This window comes from Phaenicophaeus curvirostris, chromosome 20 (assembly GCF_032191515.1).
Source record: "Phaenicophaeus curvirostris isolate KB17595 chromosome 20, BPBGC_Pcur_1.0, whole genome shotgun sequence".
Taxonomy (NCBI): domain Eukaryota; kingdom Metazoa; phylum Chordata; class Aves; order Cuculiformes; family Cuculidae; genus Phaenicophaeus; species Phaenicophaeus curvirostris.
In genome coordinates this window covers 9,890,323-9,909,250 of record NC_091411.1, presented here as the reverse complement: position 1 = coordinate 9,909,250, position 18,928 = coordinate 9,890,323, and the positions used below count along the sequence as shown (strand labels likewise).

At 46.8% G+C, this 18,928-nt stretch overlaps 2 protein-coding genes across 3 annotated transcripts in view; one reads left to right on the top strand and one right to left on the bottom strand.

The window, feature by feature from the left end:
• The window catches only part of PIERCE1 (piercer of microtubule wall 1), a 378,509-nt gene that overhangs the window by 243,659 nt on the left and 115,922 nt on the right, over positions 1-18,928 (top strand). The gene's annotated exons all lie outside the window — the stretch shown is intronic.
• The window catches only part of COL5A1 (collagen type V alpha 1 chain), a 149,276-nt gene that overhangs the window by 18,916 nt on the left and 111,432 nt on the right, over positions 1-18,928 (bottom strand). For both annotated transcript variants that reach the window (XM_069873655.1, XM_069873656.1), the window contains exons 33-50: positions 14,569-14,613; positions 14,180-14,233; positions 13,206-13,250; positions 12,389-12,442; positions 11,746-11,799; positions 8,215-8,268; positions 6,404-6,511; positions 6,122-6,211; positions 5,976-6,029; positions 5,256-5,363; positions 3,411-3,518; positions 2,772-2,825; positions 2,067-2,120; positions 1,669-1,776; positions 1,520-1,573; positions 1,323-1,430; positions 1,135-1,188; positions 640-747 (exon numbers count right to left, since the gene is read on the bottom strand). In XM_069873655.1, the coding sequence (XP_069729756.1) occupies positions 640-747; positions 1,135-1,188; positions 1,323-1,430; positions 1,520-1,573; positions 1,669-1,776; positions 2,067-2,120; positions 2,772-2,825; positions 3,411-3,518; positions 5,256-5,363; positions 5,976-6,029; positions 6,122-6,211; positions 6,404-6,511; positions 8,215-8,268; positions 11,746-11,799; positions 12,389-12,442; positions 13,206-13,250; positions 14,180-14,233; positions 14,569-14,613 (1,314 nt within the window). The remainder of the gene's footprint in view (positions 1-639; positions 748-1,134; positions 1,189-1,322; positions 1,431-1,519; positions 1,574-1,668; positions 1,777-2,066; positions 2,121-2,771; positions 2,826-3,410; positions 3,519-5,255; positions 5,364-5,975; positions 6,030-6,121; positions 6,212-6,403; positions 6,512-8,214; positions 8,269-11,745; positions 11,800-12,388; positions 12,443-13,205; positions 13,251-14,179; positions 14,234-14,568; positions 14,614-18,928) is intronic.

The following is an 18,928-nucleotide window of genomic DNA, read 5'->3' as shown; positions in this document are numbered from 1 at the left end:
TGAGACCAGTGTTCCGACAATAGGCTTCAATCAATAATGCGATATCCCCAAAACCCATCTGTTAAGAGAGATGACTAACTCCCCTGCCTCCTCTGCTGTTTCATGCCATCTTCACTTATCGCATAATAAATTTCTTCAGCCAGCAAGCATCAAAGAAGCTGGCAAGATAAATACTGTACCATTGTCATCTGGTATAAATCAGTATAGCTCTACTGGCTTCAACAGAACTACAGCAATTAGCATCAGCAGGGATCTGACCCTAGAGCTGCAACTCCCAAATTCACATAAATCTCCTCTATGTTATTTTGGAAGCTTCGCTCTGATGCGGGGGACCTTGGCAATAATTTAGCTTAAGCATAAAGTAAACTGACTGCAGCCCCTCTCTATAGAGGTGAGTTTTGTGATGGGCTGCAAAAAGGACTAATAATTCAAGTATTGCTGGGAGATAGGGTACGGCTGTGTCTTCTCCTCATTAGCACCCTAAAAAGGGGAATTAATATCACACGTCACATGAGGAGCGATTTGCTGGCTGGTAAACTATTTCAAATTCCCACAAAATTCTCTGCAAAACACCTTTTCATGCAGAAATCCTGGTGGGCAAGACAAGGAAGCATTGCTTGGACTGGAGGGGGTACTTACAGGGCTGCCTTTGGGACCGTCATCGCCTGGTGGACCTTTGGGGCCAGGTGGACCAGCAGCACCAGAGGGACCTGCTTCACCCTTTTCACCTCTTTCACCTTTAGGCCCCTGTCAAGGAAAAAAGATGTTTCTATTATTCAGGAGAACAATTTACCGATCTCTAATTATCCTTCCTTCAATTTGGAGAAAGAATCTCTATTTGTATCTCAAAACACGAGGACGTGTTGTAGCAGTCCCTTCCCACAAGGATTAAATAGTGCTCATGGTGTTCAGCCGTGGGCAGCCCATATTCAGTGACTAAATATTATACCATAAATACCCAGCAACGTGGTGACGTGTTGCCCAATACCCAAACCAAGGACACGGCTGCTTCAGTCTCTGCGGGTCCAACAACATCCATGCCTCTCTGCCATCCCTTCAACCAGCAACTCAGGGGACACCGCTGAAGAAAAGCTCTTCTTTCTCACAAAAAAAGCTACCCCACAGCACACTTACCGGCAGGCCAACCTCGCCGGGAAGACCAGGCTCACCAGATTCACCAGGTTCACCCTGCAGAGGGGAAAAGAGGATGAGCAATTATATTTCTGCAGGGTGCTGAGTTTGCTGCTGACACAGCAAAGCTCCTGCATAAGTGTTGTAGCAAACTCCTTCATGCTTGAATCAGGTTTGTCTGGATGCTTTACCTTCTCTCCTACTGCACCAGGATTTCCTATTCCCCCAGGAGAACCCTGTGGACCGTCTGCTCCTGGAGGTCCAGATGGACCTCTGGGTCCAGGTGGGCCTGGTGGGCCCTGAGGGAAAGGAGAGGTAAATTTAAGACATGTTTCTTGGAGCAACGTCTATGTCAATAGTGAAAAAAAGAAGTATGAAAGCATCCTACCATTTGCCCAACGTCACCTGTTTCTCCCTTCTCACCAGGTGGTCCAGGCAAGCCCTGTGGAAGTGGAAGAGATGAGTTTTAGCTGTGAACATCTCAGGTTGAGTCCCAGCTCTCATTACTCTAAGACGTCCCTTGATACTATAAATTACCTGTAAGCCCACTGGGCCAGGCGGACCAGGGAAACCTCGGGGTCCTTCATCACCTTTCTGACCAAAGAGGCCTTGCTGTCCTCTGGGACCTGGCTCTCCATCGGCACCCTACGAGGAAAGGGTCTAAGACAGCTTGGCAAAGACACAAGGCAGCTGCAAAGCCCCATCCCCACCACCTCCAGCAGCAATGCCCGACTCGTGCATTGGGCATTACAGAATCACTAGGCTGGAAAAGACCCTTCGAGTCCAACCATTCGTAGAATTCCAACCATTTGTAGAATTCCAATCATTCGTAGAATAATAAGCACTGTTAGGCAGAAACTTCCACTGTTTGCAGTGCTTCCCAGGACAGTTTATGGCAAGAAAGAAGATTTCTGCTAGTAGGGGACAATACTCACAGCTGGGCCAGGCTGACCGATTGGACCCTGTGGGCCAGTAGGACCTGGTGGACCCTGTAAAGAAACAGAAGTGCAAAGGCACCATTAGGAGCATAGAATAAAAAACTCGTCTGGAAAAAGGGATGCCCTTCAATGCAGCCTCCATTAGACTTGTATTCTCAAACCAGAGGGTGAGGACAGGGGTACGTGTCTCGGAGCACACCAGCAATCCTCAGCCCTGGTGCCAATGGCACAGCAGACCTATCTAAATGTGTTTTTTTCTCCAGCAAAGCCATTTCATCCCAGTTCACATCATACCATCCCATACCATTCATTCAATATTATCCCATATCAGTTCTATGTAGATATGTAGGTGTAATTAATCTTCCTCATGCTCTGAAGAGCACATAAAGGCTGTTTCAGTGTGCAACAAGCAACTAGATCAACTGTAGCCAAACATCCAACTTTAGTGGCTGCTAACATTCCACAGATATTTACACAGTACACGGATGACTTTGAAACATCTCAGTGTGTTCCTGGGAGCTGGAGGAGAAACACATCAGGCACTCACTCTCTTGTTATATCGTGGGTATTTGATGAAACAAAGGAGAAGATGGAGCAATGACAGAAAGAAATGAAAATGCTATCATTTTCTGTTTCCAGCAAGTCACCCAACATAACCACTTCCTCCAGGGAAGCAGCTATGATGATGTCCATGTCACTCACCTGCTCTCCTTTGTCGCCCTTGCTGCCCTTCTGGCCAGGCTCCCCGATCTCGCCCTGCCAGGTGTAAAGGGGCACAGTTAGTTCACTTGGTAATTACTTCCTTATCCCAACACTCAAGCGATAGCCCTGTGTGTCTGCACCCTCATCCTAGGGACGCCAATTCCCACAGAAATACCCCACTAAGTTCTGAAAAAAGCCAGAGAGTTGGCCAATGTAGGTGTCAACAAATCCTTTTACATCCCAAAACTTTGCTAGCCACTATGAGGTGCAAGAAGCATCATTTTGCAGACCTTGTTTGCAGTGATGACTGCTTCGTCCAGAGGGGCTTAATGAGAGACTGGGGAAAGTTAATTAATTTGGAAAGGCCACTCCATGGACAGACCACTTGCTCGAGGCTTCGGGGAAGGCTAGTCAGCTTCAGCGAGTGGTTTGGCCAGTAGAGAACATGCAGCACAGTGCCTGCTGCTCCCCAGACGAGACACGCTGCTGATCTCGCAGGATTGCCAGTGCCATAAAACATCCTTGTGTTGTGACCGGCAGCAAATCCAACCCAATGCAGCAGACACAGCGTGGTCGTAATGGGGCACATTGCCCTATTCCTTCCCAGAGGGACCCTATGCAGCAGGGAGCTGCTCCCACCTTGTCTCCATCCTCTCCAGGGGGGCCAACAGGACCTGCTGGACCTGGGAGTCCCACGGGGCCCTGGATGCCATCTCGACCAGCTGGTCCTTGAGGACCCTTCTCACCCTGGAAGCAGAACAAGCAGGCAGGTCACACAAAGCTCTCCTCCACCCTCCAACCAATCCAATACATCTCATTAACGCTTTATTCAGCTGCTAATGACCCCTCGACTATATGAGCGTGTAGAGCAAAACCGGTTTCCAGCTGATATTTCATCAGGCTCTCTCTGCTCACTGTCTGAAATAAGACAAACTTTCTACCTCGAGAGATAAAGAAAGAACAAACAAATCTAAACGGTGAATACCCAGATCACAGCTGCAATTTCACTGCTAAAGCAATACGATCAGATTTAATCTGAGCCCTCTGCTATCTCTCTCTAGATGACAAACAAGACCCCAACTAATTTTCATTCCCCACAAGGCAGTTTTTATTGATTCTGGTCCTGGCTGCCTCAGAACTCTGCCTGCTCCCTCCCTGGCTGATCCCCAACTAATTGGGGTTTCTCAGGAGGCCCCAAGCTCCCTTCTGAGCTTCTGGATAAAGGAAAACAACTGAAGTGAATAAAGCAATCTCTGCTGGCCTCCTGCTTAAACATCTACTCGTATTTCTCAGACCTGGAGCCTTCAATTGAATTTATTTGTTTATAAGAACTGAACAGTGAATATTTTTCAGTTTCCTTGTACATAATTTAATTGCATCTGAGTCCTGGGTGCTTGCTCTGAATAATTAGATGCCACACAAATTGCCTATTCATCTCTCCACCAATACACCACATAGGTACTTGGCAGGACAGATGTTCATAAAGCTGATTCACCAGGATGTTCTTGCCTCTGGACTAGCTGCTGAAGTTTCTAATAAGCCAGCAAACGTGGAATGCAGCAGCTGATAAACACTTTTGATAACAACAACCAATCACCCTAAGTGTCCTCACATACTCTAAAATCACTGATGCCAGCGTTTGCTCATTTTGCTGAGTGTGAAGCTGAGCTTAAGTTTGCATCAGGCAACCCAAAAGTCCCTGCAGAACCATTTGGGGGTGAATTAGAAGCACAGCCTCCCTCCTCAGGACCGTCACGGGGATGTGCTCTTCAGGGACAGAAATAGTCATCCCAGCCCACTCTCTGCTGCCCGCACGTGACATTTCACGCGCGTGCCTGGGGAGCGAAAGACGTGAGATTTTGCGCGGGCTGGCTGGTGAACGCTCAGGAGAGGGACCATATGGCAGGACTCAGCCGCGCTCTGTTCGCGCTCCGGCTGAGAGCAGCTCTTTCCACGGGCACCAGCAGGATGCCTGGGAACGCTGATGCCGCAGCATCATGCAGCATCCCAGGAAACAGAATCGAAACCACCACAGCATCTTCCCATGCTGCCCCTTGGCTGGGGCAGAGCAAGGGCAAGGACTTATTTAGGCTCAGTGGAAATTGTTGCTGCCATCGCATCCTTGGAAGCAGTGATGGAGTTGGCTCCCTCTCTGCCCAGAGGCCTGTCCTTCGGCTGTTTGTCACTAGGTCACACACGCTGTCATTTCACCTGTTCAGTCCTCATCCCTTTTTGTTGCCTGAGGATATTTCAGTCCCTGGGATCACATCCAATTTTGACAGCACCAATGTCACAAACGAGGCAGTTGAGCAGCTAATGTTCAGTGTGGTTTGATGCACGCAAGATGAAAGAACTCCTTCCTAATTGAATATATATATATATAAACTTTTATACACTTAGCCCTGGGAACATTTCCATGCTCAGCTTCCTCCAATACACATTTCTATTTGACCCACAGCTGTCAAGCTTTATACTGGTACTTACTGGGGCTCCCTTTTCACCTGCGGGTCCCGGGGGTCCCTGGGGGCCAGGTCGCCCTGGCAAGCCTATTGGGCCAGCTGATCCTGCAGGACCACGCTCACCAGGAGAGCCCTGTTCGGAGAAGGAAGGAAGCATTAACTTGAGTATCAAGCTTCATCAGACAAAGAAATCCAGCAGTAGGATGCTGCAAAAGCATTCTCAGCAAGTGAGCACATTTGATGAAGGGACTGCCATGTGATGACTTGGTATCATCAGCCTTAGGGGTGTTACAGATCTTTTTTCATTCAAAACCCTGGCAGGGCTGGAGTCTCCTCTGGATGGTGCAGGGAGCTCAGTTCCTGGGGGGACATTATCAGCTTGGAATAAGAGTACAAGCCACTTTGTGGCCAGTGCAGCAGGGAGGACTGGATGATGAACATTTTCTTCCCAGAGGGCTGTGGGGACGACTTTCAGAGGGAAAGCAGGTGACTTAGAAGCAAGAATCTCGATGTCTTGAATCATTCCAATTCCCTCAGCTTGTCACGTATGTTCACAGCTGACACCACAGAACAACTGAGCTATCACATTTACATGCATGTCTTGTTAAAGAAAGCAATATCCAGCAAGTCGTTAGTTAGTGCAAAGGAAATAACGGATAAAGCACCGAGCTGTGACTAACCCTCCGTTTTGGTTGCCAAGCTTGTAAATGCGTTAGGTGGTGCCTGTAAGGGCAAGGATACTCACTGCTGGACCTGGAGGGCCTGGAGGACCTTCGTTGCCTTTCAGCCCTGGAGCACCCTGGAGGGAGGAAAACAAAGTCATTTGGGGAGGTGGGTGCTGCGCCACCTGGGAATCCTTCCTGCTGGAAGGACTGGGCAGTCTCTACTCACAATGGGGCCAGGGAGACCTCTTTCTCCAGGGAAGCCTCGCAAGCCAGGAGGACCATCCTTCCCTGGGAGGCCAGCGGGACCAGGGTCACCCTGTAATGACAGTGATAAAGAGCTGAGGATCTGCAGACTTCGTAGAGACCCAGCTCCTCCTTCTGGGCTCAAGTCATGATGAGACACTGCAAAACATCATTTCTTTTCTGCATTATCCCTCTCCATCTCTGGGAGAGAGACGGGCATGCAGGGTGGTAAGGAAGGTGAATGCAGTAGGCTGCTGGTCCCTACCTTGGTTCCTTCTTTTCCAGTGAGGCCAGGAAGACCTTGTTCACCTGGGGGACCCGGAGGGCCTGGATGTCCCCGCTCACCCATTGGCCCAGTCTCACCAGTCGGACCCTGAAGAAACGGAGATCAAGTGGGTGAGTATCAGCAGAGCAAACAATGAAAGAAGTAGTTCAGGCTATCAGTCTATTCTTTTAGGTTGCAACAGGATGGAAGATGCTCCTTCCCTTAGCTGTCCCCTGCAGTGCCACCAGGAGTGCCAGCAGAGATGCCTCCTTTGGCATCTAAAGGGACCTTGTTTTGGAAGCAGGCATCATTGCATTTGATAGACTAGAGGCCTAACCTCTGCAATGAAAGATTTCCTATTTTTTTTAATTGGCAACTTCCTAAGTACTCTGCAATCACGCTGACTTGTCCTTATATGGAGCATAAATAATGGATCTGGTTTGCACTATACGACAATTACTGACTGCCTCTGTGCTGTACGCGGGCATTAAATGGTAATGAGTATAACATAAGGCCCAGTGCAGAAGGGTCCCAAGTGGCTCATTTTGGAGGAGGACATACACACAAGACTATAGCATTCCTGCACACTGGTGTCCGCTGGGATGGTGGTTGTAATTCATGTCATGCTGCAGGGTGCCACTTAGTGTAGGCAGAACAATAACACCACGATTGCTCAGCAGCCACAGATCAGGCTTGCTATGCACTGCGGGGCTAACTAAGATCGCCAAAGAACCCAAGGAGCACTTGAGAATATTGGGGGAATTGCCCCTAATCAGGGAATTTACAAATCAAGGACTTTATACTATCATTAAAGAGGACAAATGAATTACTTTGCAATTAAAGAGCAACTTCCCCAGCAGTTACAGGATCATAGAATCACCACCAGGTTGGAAAGACCCATCGGATCGAGTCCAACCATTCCTATCAAATACTAAACCATGCTCCTCAGCATCTCATCCATCCGTCCCTTCAGGCAAGACGACTCAACCCAAAGCCAGTTCTACTCAATCTAGGACTCTGACCACAAAACTGATGCACGAGCCTTGCCTGCCTGTACTTAGGGGGCACAAATTCTGGATGTGCAGTTACTATTTCCAGATTGCAGAGAGCTCAGTTCAGAAGCCAGCAGCACTTTATACTGAAGAGAGATGCATTTCTTCATAACAGCATGTAAGAGCACTCTTGCGTCTCGCTTACACTGCCCTCGATGCCCCAGCAGCTGTACAGCCCTGTGAGATTATGTTCAACTCTCTGGTTGCTTAAAGTCTTTTAGTCAGGCTGTGTGTAGCTGATCTTTCTCTCACCCTACACCAATTTTACACCATGGTAGCTCTGTTAAGTTCACAGGAGCCAACTTACTCACAGCAGCCTTCAGGCACATTGTCTAAATACCATCCTAATGTCTTGACATTAGATATTAGGAAGAAATTCTTCATGGTGAGGGCAGTGAGACACTGGAACAGGTTGCCCAGAGAAGCTGTGGATGCTCCCTCCTTGGAGGTGTTCAAGGCCAGGCTGGATGGGGCTTTGAGAAGCCTGGTCTAGCAGGAGATGGAGTTGGAACTACATAAGCTTTAAGGTCTGTTCTAACCCAAACCATTCTATGAGTCTATTATTTTGCACCCTGGCCAGGAATTCCACAGCCATAAAGCTTCCTTCAACACAATTTTGACTCCCCTGGAAGAGGAGACTCTATGCTTTATAAACTGCAGTCGCAGCAGCTCCAGCTGAACCATCAGAGCTGTGACAGCCGGCTGTGCCAACCCATTGAAGATGAGTTGCTGGTGTAAGCATGAGCACTCATTTCTTACCTGAGGACCTACGACACCGGGAGGTCCTGGAGGGCCAGTCTTGCCTTGGAAACCCTGTTAGAGACAGGAAAAAGAGAAAGAGATGACACTCCTACAAGAAGTGCTCCAGCGAGGGTCGCAGGCTACCACCCAACTGCTCCTCTTCCACTGCTGAAACCACTGACCAGGAACGGGTGGACACCCAGAGACAAAAGAAACAAGAAACCAAAAGGAAGATGGAAAATGTGTCTTTGTACATTTATACAGGAATGAATCAGAGGAAGAAAAAGGGATTCTCAAAGCTCAGCTTTGCTGTTTTAATGGAACTACTATGGTCTGGCTGAAGGACTGGCCATATATATATATATATATAAAAGAATTTGCCATACGCATAAAACCTATAGAAGAAATGGCTACTAAAAAAATCAGAATGTGTGAATTACTTTATACTGAGTAATCCTTAATAACCTTTTCCCTTCTTCTGCTCCCCGTTTTGGGACTGGTTTAGGCTTAGCTCTGTTTCAGGCTTAGCTCCCAGGAGCTCGGAGGCTGTGTGACTGTCTTCCCCTTGGGGCACGGGCAGCTCCAGCCTCCAGCCCTGCTGAAGCCCACACCCCACCAGCCTGGGGCTGAGGGAAGCTTTGTTTCCTTCATCACTATCTGCTGAAAGACATCACAAATGTGTTTCTCTCCAAATGCTGATGAGTAGCGAAGTCTCCATGACAGCTACTTACACTGACATTTGAGGAGTGACAATAACAAACTATCACCACTGCAATTGTTGAGCTCTCCTAAGCCACTCTTTAAAAAGCACATTAATTATCATCCTCGCTATAGCACGCTGACAAGCTTGAGAAATGGCATTTAGGGCATGCAGGCTATTTTCTCATTGCCACAAAAGATGATCAGATAAATCCCAAGCCAACGATAGTGTGTCACGCTAAAAAAGCTACTCAACGCTATTCTAGAGCTGCCTGCGGATCACAGAAAATACCTTGTCGTTGATGGGGAAAAACTGCAAAACATCTTTGCGAAACGAATGTACAATTTAAACTCTTATCGCAGAAAAATATTTCAGCCACTTCTGCGCAGGATGCTTGTTATTAATCTGAAGAAAGGAGTTTACTTTTATCCTGTCTGAGCCTGAGGCACAGAGCTTTTAGAATTTTTCTTGCTTTTTTTTTTTTTTTTTACATCCAATCTTTGTCAATCTAATACGGTGAAATATGTCAGCAGCCGTCAGCATGCCTATTTGCTACTAAATGAGAAGTAAAACAAAGGGAACAATTTGATGCTCAGATTTCAAGCCTAGGTTTTCTTGCATGAAGCCACAGAGTGTGCTGACAAGGCTACTAATGTGAAACTACTATTTAATTCATTTTTCTCTCCTCTGCATAAGGAAAATGGGACAAAAAAAGGAACCTCTGCTGCCTGGTTCTGCACATGTCTGCACGCACCCCAAGAGGATGCAAGGGAAAGGCATCTTTGCAAGCTTGTGGATGGCATAGATTAACATACTTCTGGGTTTCTGGAAGTATTTGCCTGTGACTGAAGATAGCTATCAGGGAATATTTTCAGATCCCAAATAATTGAAAGCCCATTCTCCATTCATATGGATGTAGTCTTGGCGTTTGATGCTTTATTCCAAGTTGATAGAGCAGCAGACGCTAGTAAAGTTTTTACTACTTCTAATTTGAATGTAGGTGTCCTGGATGTTACAGACAACTCAATGAAGGAAGACTAAATGTCACAGCCAGGCTCCAGCAGGGGAAAATTCTTCTCTTCACCTTTAAGTTAATCCTAACCTGAGGACTCTGTGTTCAGAAATACCACAACCGTTGCCTTAAACGTCAGTCTTACGGAGTGTAAATAAATATCTGGTATTGCACTGAGCAGTATTTGCGTTGCCTTCCTTAGCAAATGCCAGGCAAGTTAATTAAATTGTTGTGTTATAAGTTGAAGGGGAAAAAATGCATTGTGTGCAAAGCCTTTTTAATGCTCATTTGCTTGGAAAGGCAGCGGAGAAACAGGCAAAGCTGAGTAAAGGAAAGTGGCTTTTTCCTCCTGTAAAATAAACACAGTACAAAGAGTCTAACTGCTAACATGCAGCATGCAGTCTTGGGGAGAGGGAGGTACCAGCAACAGGGAATGAGCTGGATTGGAAACAACTGAGGAAAAAGAATAAACATCCCCAAAAATGCCAAACAGAGAGATAGATACAAATTACTGCATGCAGAGGAATACGCGGCAGAGGGGCATTTTTGCCTAGGGGATCCCTCAAGCAAAGAAAAGGAGCAGAAAACAGACCAGAGATGCACGACAGCCAGGGGATCATACCTTCCACATGCCTCATCGTTCTCCTTTGGTGAGAAACAATGATTACATCTGTGCAACAAAACCTTTTAAAATGGACAAAGCAGTATGCGTACAATACAGTGAGGAACCTAAAGAGCCAGGGACTGCTCCCTGGGTTGCAGCGAGGGATTATTGCTGGCAGGGGCTTAAGCAAAACTTGGTGAGTGCCTTGTGCAAAGCTTTGGCTAAAAGGTAGCATTCAGCAGAGACGCTCTTCTTAATCAGGTGCTGAGGCAGCATCTGACACAGGAGTGTGCTGCAGTAACCGGAAAACTAGAGCAAAACCATTGCATCCCTCATCTTAGTCAGGAATTGCCTCCCTTTTAAAACAAGTGCTGCCAAAATTGGGCTGCAACTCTTTCCTGACATGCAACGGTTCTTGGCATTCACCATATGGTGCATCAAGGTGTGAAAAGCATCTCGATTGCATGTTCCAGAGAAAATAAAACCGTGCCTGACCTTACACAGCCGGGTGCCAAAAGCTGAGCTTGCAAAGGATGGAGCCTGTCTTGCATGACAAATCTGCTATTGCAGCCCTAGAGTTACTCCTGTGGAACATGGAGATGTCAAACCTGCACATCTCCGAAGGACAGGGTGGGAAAGAAAGCGCAGACTTCACGGGTAATGCCCCAAAGAGCAGAGACACAGCCTCCACCCTTGGGAAGTGTGAAAGGACACGTGCTTCATCAGCAAGTCCTTAGGTTATAAAACCCAGCTGCAGGGCCTGCTTTGAAATCACCCCCCAGCTTCTTTTCCACCTCTTGAAAGCAAGTGTCACACCAAGTGCTGGCGCTGACCCAGACTCAACCCTAGCCAACGTCCTCCTACTTCACAAGGAGCTGCGTCTGCAGCTTTCATCACAGCAGAAACCTGACTGCCTCTGACACCAACTACCAGCATCACTGTATCTCTGCTCACGTTTTCTATGTGCATGATGCACGCTGACCACAATCTACTGAAGGGACAGAGAATGAGGAGTTGGTGCACAACCTTCAGACCAATCATCATTAGACCGAGTCGTCCTGCTCAGAAGAGGGTTGCTTCCCATAGACCATCCCATACAGCTGGAGAGACATAGACCTCTAGGGAAACCAAACGTGGCCACATCTCCCCAGCTGCACAGAAGGGTTTAGAAAAACCAACCGGCAAGACAAGACTCAGGGCTAATGATCTGTCCAAGACTTTTTGGCTACTTACAGTTTCTCCTCTTTGTCCGGGGTGACCAGGCAATCCATCCTTCCCAGGAGGACCCTAGAGCAGAAAAACCAGCGTGAGAAGGAACGTGACCACATGCTCAGCAGTAAAACTGTGACAAGGACTGAATCAAACCTGCTTGCCTCCCTGCATTAGTTCCCATCCGTTTTACAGTGAAATAGGGGTGCTCAGAACCCTAAAAGATACATCCCTTTCCCATACTAAAAGGAAAGATTTATCTTGCAGGTCCAGAGCAGGAGCAAGCTGTTCACTACAGGGAAAGAAATCACTCCAAAAAGTTTTCTGACATCCCCCACCAGTGTATAATAACTGCAGAGACAGAAGTGTTACTCGCTTATGCTGTCCTCCTAGTATACAGAGGGAAAATAAAGAACAGAGCAACCATGAAAGATACTATTGATATTGAGTCATTAGGAAATGAACATTTATAATCAGCTGCAATTTACTTGGCTATTTAAAATCTTAAACCATCGGGTTATTATCATGATGTCTCAGAAATGCCATTTATTGGATATGTCACTGTGTGTCAGAGAAGCAGCAAAGACTGAGCTGGCACAGGCAATCGCAGCTGGGTGGGAAAGATTTGATGTATTTCTTTGCATCTTCTAGAAAGAGAGTTACTTACAGGGGGGCCTTTTGGTCCAGGAAATCCAGTCGGTCCTTGAGGCCCTGGTGGTCCCTGGGATGCAAAACAAGCCAGAAAACATGGTTAAGGAGCCTGCAGCACTTTACTGTGAAATACCAGCTCTGTGTAAACAGCAGATGAGCATGAAGGTATGAAAAGCCAGCTACTTCTACTGCTATGAAATGCCCCAAAGCATAAGATGCAGCTGCACAGGGCCATCCCTTGAAAAAGAAGAGTGTGAGGAAATAAGAACCACTGGGTGTGTTTAACCAAGTGGCCTGTCCAGCTGCAAAAAGCACTGCAAGTATGGAGAGGGCTTTCAACTGCTTTGTGCCTTTCCCTCCCAGTGCTACATGAAAAATAGGTCTTTCCCATCCCAGCTCAAGTGAGAGCATCTGGGAGCTACCCAGGGACTAGATGACCTTCATGGCCCCTTCCAACTCAAACCAATCAATGATTCTGTGATTCCCATGGAGAGATGCTGATATATGGTAACCAAGGTCCCATTTGAGCTTTCCTCGGAGAGCTCAGAAGGGAATTGGTGGCTGCAGGTGACTTATAACACCTCTCTCCACATGAGCACATTTCACCTCAGATTTCTAAACAGACTTTTCCAGTTTGCTGACAGAGATATGCTAAGCCACATCCCATCTCCAGCGAGCTGTCCATCCCTCTCTGCTTCATGGGGTGTCAAGGGTAGGATCCTCCCTGCAAAAACCCCTCAGCACCATCTCAGCCATGCAAATCCACCTCATTTCCCACGTTAAAATACCAGGCTTGGACTGCGTCCTGCTTTAGCCTCACCAGTTTGCCTTACCCTTTCTCCAGGAGGACCAGGGGGGCCGTCACCACCAGAGTTGCCCTTTTAGAAATAAACAAAACAACGCACCATTAAAAATACATACAGCACCAGTGCAGCTGCTTTGCTCAAAGACTTCAAATGGCACCAAGCCCACAGTGACATCCCACCCCACTGCCTCCCCCAGCCCCTCTCTATTAATAATTCTGTATCAGGAACAGCATCCAGTGACAAACAAACAGCTGCTCGTTCCCCCCACATTGCTTAATAAAAATACAGGAAAGATAACATCAGCCAGCTCAGGATATTTCCACCAGATAACGGCCTCCCTCTGAGAGATAAACACCGCAGCTAAGATGAGTTATTTATCAAAAATTCATGCCGATACAAAGCTGAGACATTTATTTTTAAAGCCAGCAGCGCGGTGGTGACAACACCTTACTATGAAAGCTTTGCTTCCATCACACACAGTGATTGATGGTCACTTCATCAGTCTCTGAAGCAGTTTCTGGAGCTGAATGTGCCTCCAGATGGGCTAGCAGAAAAAGTCCTGTTTTGCCCAGTGACCAATTGCGGGTGCGCCGTGTGCATGCAAAGTGGCTCAGCGAGGCGCAAGGCTCTGGAGCTCAGCAGCAATACATGCTCCTTCGCCTATGTCACAGCCTAAGGTCTCTTGGATGCTTCAGATACTATTTTAACATGAAAAATTAAGGCTTAGGGGAAGCATCAGTGGATCATAGGGTTGTGCCGGTCCCTGACGTGAGGGTGCTCCCTCCCCTTCTTGCTGCAATGGCTCTTCATTCATCCATGCACTTGATGAAATGCGGGCTAGCACATGTTTAGGGTCCGTGCACGTATTTTTTGGGTGGGTTATGAGCTTTTTGGCTGGGCAACAAAGATCAGGAGAGAAGGGAAACACAGGACAACGAACCAGACGCTCTCTTATACCAATGCATTTTAGGACAACTCCAATAGGCTCCTCAAAACCTTACCTTTGGGCCAGGTTTCCCAGTGCTTCCCCTAGGGCCTCTTTCCCCACGTGGACCCTTAAAAAGACACAAAAGATGACATTTTAGCTCTTCTTGCTACCCACAGCACTACATTGTGATGAGGCAAAGCATCAAAGCACCTGAGCCACATGGTGTTACAAGCCATCCCACCAGCAGCAAGGGGATGACAGAAACCATCACTGCCACTGGAGGTCTGATGACTTTAAACCATGTTCACTGGTGGGGCTCAGCCTCAAATCACTGTGTCCCCTCTGCTTAGCTTTAACCTCTAAAGGCCGGATCCTACTCAGTGAGGAGAAAAAAATAGATCCAGTTTCCCCTGGCCTTAACAAGCACTCAAAATGCACAAGAATGAAGAACCGGATCGTTACCGTTGGACCGCGCTGCCCCCTTGGACCTGGTTTGCCAGGTGTCCCCTGGAAGGAAAAAGAAAGAGGAATTAGCGGTGAGCGTTGCAGGCTGAACTTGCAGCAGATGGACCGAAAGCAGAGCCTACAGCACATCAACTTCCCTCCAAACCTTCCCAACTCTCATTTGCAACGAAAAGGACAAAAGAAGGTTGATTTTGGGCTCCTGATTCTTCCATTTATTTTCATTTATAATGCTTGGACAGCATTCCAATGCCCAGATGACATCTAACAGCGGAGGGAAGGAGATATGTTAGAAGAACACCCACCCTGAGTCCTTCCGTACATCACAAAGACTTTAAAAGATGTGATCACCCTCTTGGATCAGGCAGTCTCCTAAAAAACCATCCAACTTGCCAGAGCCAGCAGAAAGCTCAACTCTGTTACCCCAAACGTGCCAAACCCTTTTCCTAATGATCTTTTCTGGTCCCTCCCCTCAGCTCCCAAGGTGGGGAAGGGCTGGTCCTCACCTTGGGTGGCTCACATCGATGCACACACGTGTTATGAGCCCTGCACTGTTAAATATTTACGGAGTGCCAGCAGCAGAGCAGGGGTCCCGCTCTGAGCAGGTATTTTACGCCACGCAAGCCAATTAAGCTGCCCCACATATTTACAAATCTTCCTTCATCTCTGCGAACTTTGTGCTAAACAAGTAATTTAAGACATTGTTTTGCAGCAGCGATAAAGCAGCAGGCTTATGAGATCTGACAGATGCACTCAGCTTCCTCTAATGGGGGACTGTGATTAATTCTGACAGGGAGAAGACAGAGATGGCTGGGTCCTAAATCTGGCAGTGCGCTAAGCTCCATTACCCCGCACCTAAAAGAAAACTAATGGCCTAGAGCTTGCTCCCTGAAAACACTATTTTGGCTAGTGTCAAGTGGTTAAAAACATCCAGTAGGTCTAACTTTCTTCCTTTGGAACTGCAGTCTGCTATTGTTACCCATCGCCTGGTAAAGCAGGGGAGAGAAACACTTGCTTTCTCCATAAGGAACACAGGATGCTTAAAATATCACTTGCCATTTTCTGCCCCAAATCCATCATCTCACGATCCTGTCTTCTCCTATTTGGCACTCATTAACCAGGCGAACGTAAAAACAGGAACTGGGAAACTTTACAATCAACTTTCTTCAAGCTACTAAAATTAGTCCTGCTGAATCCTCCCCATTCTGTGGCTCCATTTAATAAACCCTGCTGGCATATCTGTTTTTAATTAATTACAAAAATAATTTTAAAGCACTCCAGCTGCTTTTCCTTGAGCTATGGGAGGCTAAATTCAGTGCAGGTGGAGAGGAGCATGTGCCGTCTCCCTGCAGGTAGCCCCATGCGCTCCTTCATCTTCAATTCTATTTTTAAGCAAAATTTTCTCCCGCTTATTGCTGTCATTAATCATGCATACAGCACTCTGTAGTGTTGGGAAGAATTTATATAGCACTGTAAATGTACACAGACCTATATTTTTCAAACCAGGATACTGAGGGAAAGGCATCTAAATTCAGATTATTTTCTAGGCGCCCAAATAAATAGTTGGATTCTGGTGCCTCCATGCACCCCCCAGGCTCTGTCAGACTGGGCAAGTAGGGAGATCTATTACCCCCTGCTAATGGCAGAGGCCCATTAGCTCTAAAAATAAGACCAGTTACTCACATCTAACTATTGATTTTAAGATCAGGTTTTGAAAACATCCAGCAAGCTCACCCAAGGTGTGGGCAGCAGCGTGAGAACGAGCACTGCAACGAGCAGCCGCTCAGGAGAACCACGCCAATATTTAACAAGTCAACAAAAACCCCAAACATCTTTCCCTCTATTTTTAACTTTGCCAGCCCTTTTGTGCAGCTGAAGAGCCAGAAGCCGCAGCTTCACGTTTGGGGAGCTTTAGTGCTACAGGCTCTGCCAGCACCAAAATTCAGGATCTGCTCGTGCTGCACTGGTGCCTTTGGGTTTCACTTATTTTTAATTTAAGGACTTGGGAAGACTACTTGCATCGCCGAAATAATGAGCTGGAAAGCTTATTTCCATTCCTAGATCATGATGATTGTAAGAGAAACATGTGATTCATATTACTTCGGACACAAACAACTGCATTGAACAGCATCGTAGTTACACCTTGTAAAAAGAAAAGACAAATGGGTTTTGGTTGTTTCAATGGCAAGTTGGGCTACCCCACAATGCCCTGGAGAAGCAAATCGTGGAAAGTCTCCTTCTCGACTATATGTAGACATGCCCATAAAATAGCAAATTTAGTGGTCTCAGGAGAAACAGAGCAGGATTTATCAAGTCTAACTCAACAAGGCTTAAATTAAGTTGATGGTCTCCATTTGGTTTGCGCAGTGTGATCCCAGCTCAGTCTATTGTTCAGTATATATTTGCTTTCCACTTATTTCAAATCAGATATATGGGAGGGAAAAAAAAAAAGAAGAAGAATATCAAAACAGTTACTAAAAATCAGTATTTTTGCTACTCTTAAACAATTTTCAAGATGGACTCCTTAGAGTAAAAGAGATATTTGTTCATGCAAATCTTCTTTCTCTCTCTCTCTCTTGCATTACAGCACATCAATAAAACAAGCACACGCTGCTGGACTAGGTGTAGAATGGTATAAATTTTCCAATCACACCTTGGAGAGAAAGAAAAATTAAAATTACAATAAAATAAACCAACTTATTTCTATGTGTCAGACTGCGCTTCCCCTTAGGGATTGGGGAAATCTGGACCCTATTCCTCATGCACAAAAAGAACATAATTTCTCCCCAAATCCCTGCCTCCTTCCTTTAAATAAGAGGTTTGGGGGCTGCTGGCACAGAGATGCCAGCACAACCTGGATGTATCTCAGCTCCCAAGCCAGGACAACATGAGCTGCCCCCCCTCTCCGTCCAGGCTGGGCTTGAAATGCAAAAACCCCTTTCAATCCCTAGATGAAGAAATGTGGCATACCTGGGGTGTAACAGAAGTTACTCACTACCCTCTCCTAGGAGCACAAGGCTCACTTAGAATAATAAACCACTGATTTTGTCTTTTCTTGTCTTGTCAGCATTGCCTTGGTCCTAAAGTTGGGCCCATTCCTACCATGTCTGCTCCAGCCTCAGACGCTTTCAGGCTGGATTTGTCAAAATTCAACCACCCTAATCCTTAGAAGGGCTTTCTATCTCAAATAACCAGCTCCTGGTACCCGCTCTGCTCCCTGAAAGGTTTCCCATCCCAGCAGTCTGGCTCTCCATCCCACCAGAATAAAATGAGCAGATGGAGGGAGAGGGATGCGGATGCTCGGGGATGCAAAGCAGCACATCTCTGCTCCACTCTGGTGCCAACGCTCTGTTTTACATCACCCAAAAACCCAGCTCAAGGATTTTATTGCTGTGTATTTGATAAGGCGGGTGGTAATTATAGGGCTACAGTGAATTCAAGGCTGTTGTAGCAGCTGCCTTATTCATGGCCTCCCTCCTCCCGCCCGGCCAGAGCAGAGGGAAGGGAGAGGATGCAGCATTTGTAGTTCAGAATGAAATGAAAATTACTCAGTGGGAAAAAAAAAAAGGGAGGTGGTTATAAACCAAATTTCAGTGGCCTGATATTAATGCAGTGCAAAGTGATTTATATTTTCTGGGCTCCTATCAAACACGTCTGTTAGAAGTCATTTGTATTTAAATGAGAGTAAAAAGGAAACTAATTCAACTTGCTTTCCTCGCTCCCCCTTTTCGTCCCTGTGAGCAAAGCTGGTGCAAGATGACTTTATGTTTGCAGTCTGAATCCCCCAATTCAAGCACTTCTTCCCCAAAATGAAAACATCACCAGTGTATTTAGACATCCTGCTTGGGAGCAAAGTCTGTGGAGGTGGGCTGAGAGGTAGAGACAAGTCTGGAGGACAGAGCCCCCACATTTTAAGGGTGTTTATGAATTTCAAATAGCTCCGCTTATCGAAAGGAGGAACTCGTAAGTGTGTTTTCAGCTATGCATTTTGAATCTCAAGTTAGCCTAAAGATGGTTCTCGCTGCTTCAGAACAGATTCACCCATCTCTCATAATTACTGTTAATTAAAAAGCTCTTTGTGCCCTGAGCAAAGTCTGACAGCACGGGAAGGATTCAGGTTCAGAGAAATCTCTTAAAATATCTTGAGGGAAACATTTCTAGGGTTTAATTGGAAAGCTGCTGTCTGCAGAGAATCCTCCTCTTCCAGCTGCCAGCGTCGGGAGCTTCTGGCCTGCTCCAGACTCTCACTGGTCCTGTGGAACCTTGTCCTGAGATGTGAGTGGGCGGGATGACCCTTGCTGGAGCATCCTCTTCGTGCAAAAGCAACCAGAGGATCAGCCCAGCAGCTGCTGCAATGGAG